Here is a 5,694-nt window from a genome sequence, read left to right as displayed (position 1 = left end):
AGTAATAAAAATGTGAAATTTTATGAAATTAGTATTCAACCATATTTTGAGAAAATAACAATAGTAGTTTAAGAAACTTGTGTTTAAAACATTTATTCTAAATTGGATTGTGCAACACCACAAATGCCCATTATTGGTATTAATAATAGGTTACTTGAGGGTAAGTTCGTTGGGAAGCTTTTATTTTTAAAATTGGGTAATTTATTTACATAAAAAATACATAAAAGTAAATTAGATACATATATGCTCATGCAAATTTAATAAAAAAATGACTATCTAGCACAAAAAGCAAAATTTTCGAAAATAAAAACTTACCTTGTCAGGGCCGGATTTAGATATGTGGAGGCCCTGGGCATATATTTTGTGGAGGCCCACTCTACCTTAAAAACACAAAAAAGATAACTCTATATATTTTTAATAATAGTGATGTGCATTTCTTAAGCATCTTTAATTAACATAGTTGAACCATATAGTTAAATGAAACGCTCTACCTTAAAAACACAAAAAGGTAGCATTCTTATTCATAATAATGTAATTATATTAGGAACTGTACATGCACAACAGATTGATGAAATATTTATATTTCACTAATAAACCAGCAAATAGTTAAACAAAATTAACACGCAAAGTTGAAGATATCTGGAGAAGGGAATCAGATGAATTGAAATTATAATTACAAGCCCGGCACTTTACGAAACTTCATCTTTGCGAAGTCTTGAATCGATTAGGTAAAGTCAATCTCTCTGAGAATATCATATTCAGTACTCATCAAAGTTAGAAAACTAAGCCTATCATGAGTCATTGTAGTGCGGAGTCGATTCTTTATGAACTTCATTTTACTTAATGAACGTTCTCCAGAACAGTTTGTGATCATTAGGACCAAGTACATTCGTAACATTATCTCAACATTTGGAAATGTATCCACAACTTGCTTCTTCAGCAATAGTTCGTAAAGAAAATATTCCCTCCCAATTTTATCATCTTCTTCAAGAAGAAATTCAGTGAAGAAAGCTGTAAACTGCACAAGCTCACCACTAAGTGCTGGATCTAAATCATCCTTATATTCATCAACCACTTTTCTTGCAGCTGCTTCTATCTCATTGCACTCTAGTAAATCCAGTTTTCTCAAAAACCCAAAAAGAGAACAGGTATTCTCATATGCTTTTAAGCGTTGATTCAAAGAGGTTTGATATTGATCAATTACAGGGGAAAAGTTCTGAACCCGAAATTTTTCAGATGCCGTAAGTCTAGCTTCTCCTGATCCTCCATAATCTAATGGAGTAAGCCGCACGCTTTGATAACGCTTGCGTGCTTTTACATATTCATCAGTTCCAGACATATCCTTCCTTTTTTCCTCATAATCACAAAAATGCTCTCGTTTTTTACTCACAAAACACTGCAGAAACTTCAGTGCTGCTATGGCTGTGTTCAGATCGAGTTTGGGATCTTGTAGTATATGACTTGTAGCATTTCTTCGAGCAAGAATGTCGTGCCAAAATGCAGCATAGATACCAGTTTCCAGTTTGCACATCTTGCCATGAAGACCATTTGCCTCGGAACGTGCTTTAGGTGTTTCGTTTTCATTCTCCGATATACTTTGAAGTGTAATGCGGATAGGATGATATCCAACAATGAGAGCTTTTACTGCATCGGATTGACAGGACCATTGTGTTGTAGACACCCTTTTCGGTACATGCACCCAACCAGATTCCACACTTTTTAGAGAGTCTGTGAGAAGTGCATTACGATTTGTGGAAGCTGCGAAGAACACATACAGTGCCTCGAGAAAGTCAAAAAATGCTACTGCTGAAGCACAGCTTTCGCTCGCTGTTACTCCAACCAGATTTAGCGAATGTCCAGCACAGGGTATCCAAGTTGCGTGACGATTTACAGCTGACACTTTAGCTTGAAGGCCATTTTATCTCCCACTCATAGCTGAAGCGTTATCGTAAGATTGCCCACAATAATTCTGAATGTCAATGTCATGGAAATTCATTAATCCATGAAACATTTCTTCCGCTTTGTGTCTTTGATTCGGCAAAAATTTCACGAATCTTTCAACTGGCCTATCTTGTTCCATATATCTGAATATAAGAGTTAGTTGATCAACATGACCTTCATCAGCAATAGAATCAAGAGACACTGAATAGTATTTCGACAATTTTAAGCGTGAAATGATTTCGTTTAAAACTCGATTGCCCATTAGTCTAACAAGTTCTTCACAGACAGTAGATGACAAATAGTTTGTATGACCAGAACCACGACTGGCAAGATTTTTTATGTTTTGTCCTAAGAAATCATCGTATTCTGCCAAAATTTATAGTAACCCTAAATAATTGCCATAGTTAGGCAATCCAATCGTTTCATTATCTCCACGAAGAGCGAGGCCTCGTTCACATACAAACTTAAGCACACTGATTCGTCGATTAAGCAGACTTCGCCAATAATGTTCATGTCGATCCATTTCATGGGCAAGTTCAGAGTCTATACGTCCAGCTTTTTTAGCACGACTTGCTGTTTTCCAAACAGCTTCAATATGATCTTTGGATTGCTCATGTAAACTGAGTCGATCCGTAGCATGTTTCCAATCACAGAAACCATCGTGTGTAAATTGGGATCTCACAGTACCCATTAACTTACAGAAAAAACAGTAAGCTCGACCATTTGCTGGAGAAAAGCGAAGTCAAGAACGTTTTACAACTTCTCCATTGCGATTCAATTGCTGAAGCAATGTTGGTGTACATTTCCGACTGACGCTGTTTGCAGCTTTCTGGATTGCTGATTTATCATTCAAAGACTAGATACCACTGTGGTAGAGATCCATAGGGCCTCTGCCAGCCAAGTAACTGATGAATTCTGCTGTAATTTTTTCTGGCCACCTGCTGATGTCTTCAGCTTGTATATTCACTTGACTGCCTCGACATTCAGGCAATTCTTGCTCTAAAGCAATGTCTGTTTTCTCAACATTCTGGCTGTCCTCGGGATTTTTGTAGGCAATAGACATACTGCATGATGAAGCTGGTGTCTCATTTTCTGTTGCTGATTGACCAATTAAGAATTTAGTAATTCGAAGTGTTTTGTTCAATTCTCGAGCCTCTCGTTCAGAACAATCCTTTGATGCTTTCCTTTTTGCAGCACCACTTTGAAAATGTCGTGGAGCTTTGTGTCTGTCAGTGTCCATTAAGTTTATCTAAATATAAATTAAAATAAATATTAAAAAAATCAAAAGCTTATTTAATTATTATTTATTCTAAAAAATACATTACATTATAAGAAAACATTGTAAAATAGGAATATTGCATCTGAATGTTTAATAAAAAATTGGGAAGGGAAGGCTCGGAACGACAAAACAACAAATGCTTTTGTTAATATCTCATTCAATAATATGTTTTACAAAGTTTATTATTAAACCTATTTTATAATGTTTATTTATGATAAGAACCATTATTTAACCAAATTAAACGCATGTCTTGATCTAAATTTTTTAATGCGTTAGGGTTAGTATTAAAAACAAATGCGTTAGTTAAAGTATTAAAAACAAATCTCTTAAAATAAAAATAAGTTAATTATGCCCTAATCCTAATCTTAAACTGAATTCTTATATTAAACTTAATGTTAAAACAAACAACTTAATTCTGTTATTAAACTAAATGTTAAAACAAACAACTTAATTATTATAATAAACTTACGAAGTTTTGCAGCGACCATGCGGGCAAAGAATCAAAGGAAAAAGAAATTTTAGATGTAATCAACGGCCAGTTTAAACGCGACCTTCGTATGAGAATATTTAACTTGTTAAAATAAGACAATCAGATTTCATTATTTCGGCACATAGCGTTTCTTCATGGTCTCAAATTTAAGCCTCCTAACTGACTCAATAATAGTTAGCGATTGTTGTCTTATCAACAAATAAGTTTATATTATTGTTAAAACATAGTGATTGGTGATAGATAATAGCATAGAAACTTTGCCTTGAATGGAAGTCAAGAACTCAATATGATATTAAAACTGAGTATGAATTAAAAATTACAAAAAGATGAGCATTATTTGAATAGTTTTAAATAATAATCTGAAGATTGCCTGCAGTTAACATTTAAATAAGGCTTTGAATGCTGAAATTCAAACAACTAGTTTCAATTTCACATATTTATATATTATATTCAAACTTTGAATATAATATATAAGTTGAATAAACAAAAGATGATTTATTTAAACAAAATAATATTTTTCAGTCTCATATAATATTTTATTTAGACAAATATATTACTTTTGTTATACAGTTTATCATGGTATGTTCCAAAAAAATTTGTATGGTTGGTATATAATTTTAGGTGATGTTGTTTTACTATAATTACATTACTTTATTGTCATTGATACGTACTTTAACTCCACGAACCACAAAAAACATGCATGAAAATTCTATGACGGTTTTATATGGAGGCCCCTGGGCAAATGCCCACAATGCCCACCCCTAAATCCGGCCCTGTACCTTGTTTTGAAAATCAAATTTTTCACTAACAACACACTGGATGAAGGATTTTCAAGTTATTTATAAAAAGATTAAGTATTCAATCTTGAAATACAAACAGGCCCATTTTAAAATCTTGACAATTTAAAGAGCAGTCTGGTTTTAAAAAAACACACTATCCAGAGATGACTAAAAATCGGGTTTATATAAGTATATGAAAAACCAAGGATAATTTCCGACTCAAGTTACGGCCGATATTAAAGTACCTAGCTTAGACGTCCAAGCTTAAGCGTAATTATGAATCAATTAAAGCTTTTTGCATAAACATATCCAAACCTGTTTATATAACAACTAGTAATTTTTTAAAAATAATTTAAATTTATACTTTTTATATGTCTCAAGAAGAGTATCGCCGTGATCGTATAGTGGTTAGTACATTGCGTTGTGGCCGCAATAACCCAGGTTCGAATCCTGGTCACGGCATGTTTTGCGTAGGAGTCAGTTGGATGATCGAACGTAGCCATCGTTGGAACATACTTTGATTTAACAACACATTAACAATTATGGCTATATTTTGTATTTTTCTAGTAAATGTTTTACTTTCTTCGTTTCGACAAAGTTTGAAACTGCACGTGCACCATTAAATTAAAGCTCTTTTGCGTCACTTTTTTTTCAATGATCTAATTTAATGTTCACTCTATTCACTGGGTAAACTATACTGCTTATAATGCTTATGGTTATACGGTTTTTTAATGCGATGGGATTTAAAATGCAAATAACAACATAAACTTATAAGTTGCTACAAGCATGATATTGCAGTGATATAACAAAGTAGTCCAAAGTCTCCTAGGTTGGAACTATAAAGTTTTCTATACCTAATCAGTGATAAAATCAAAGGGTTGGAGAAATAGTTTAGACGCGATTTAAAAATACCTCATAAGAAACATAAATCTCAAAAATAATACATTAATTATTATTCTTAATCAAAAAAATAAAAGAATGCCATAATAATTGAAGCTTTAAATAAAATTTTTTGTTTGTAGAATTTCAGTTTTCAGGGTACTATTAATCCTAATATAAATTTTGAATGAACTCTTTTAATTGTCACTGTAAAGATAAAAACAATTTTTGTTGATTTTACTAGATATTTTTTTAAAAGAGACAAACTGTTCCAGTAAAGGAATCAACGTGTCCCAATTTAGAAAGCCGGTTGCCTTGATTGGAAC

The 5,694-nt window shown here is 32.8% G+C and overlaps 1 protein-coding gene and 1 non-coding gene across 2 annotated transcripts; one reads left to right on the top strand and one right to left on the bottom strand.

The window, feature by feature from the left end:
* Positions 1-724: 724 nt before the first annotated feature.
* Positions 725-2,632, bottom strand: LOC136079235 (uncharacterized). Its single transcript, XM_065794959.1, has 3 exons — positions 2,341-2,632; positions 1,930-2,289; positions 725-1,758 (listed from the first exon to the last, which is right to left on the bottom strand). The coding sequence occupies exons 1-3, from the start codon at positions 2,630-2,632 to the stop codon at positions 725-727; spliced, it is 1,686 nt and encodes a 561-aa protein (XP_065651031.1).
* Positions 2,633-4,879: 2,247 nt separating this feature from the next.
* On the top strand, positions 4,880-4,951 carry trnah-gug (transfer RNA histidin (anticodon GUG)). Its single transcript has one exon. It is a non-coding gene; the product is annotated as a tRNA-His (tRNA).
* Positions 4,952-5,694: the final 743 nt, after the last annotated feature.

This window comes from Hydra vulgaris, chromosome 04 (genome assembly GCF_038396675.1).
Source record: "Hydra vulgaris chromosome 04, alternate assembly HydraT2T_AEP".
In the NCBI taxonomy this organism is placed as follows: Eukaryota; Metazoa; Cnidaria; class Hydrozoa; order Anthoathecata; family Hydridae; genus Hydra; species Hydra vulgaris.
The sequence above is the reverse complement of the archived record's forward strand: the minus strand, read 5'-3'. Positions and strand labels throughout refer to the sequence as shown.

Bases quoted from the DNA above. Each gene is read 5' to 3' on its own strand.
- LOC136079235 (XM_065794959.1), bottom strand. From the start codon at position 2,632: ATGGGTACTGTGAGATCCCAATTTACACACGATGGTTTCTGTGATTGG. The intron at 2,290-2,340 runs GCAATTATTTAG...ATGATTTCTTAG, and splicing joins GATTGGATTGCCTAACTATG to GACAAAACATAAAAAATCTT. The intron at 1,759-1,929 runs GTGGGAGATAAA...TGTTCTTCGCAG, and splicing joins CGATAACGCTTCAGCTATGA to CTTCCACAAATCGTAATGCA.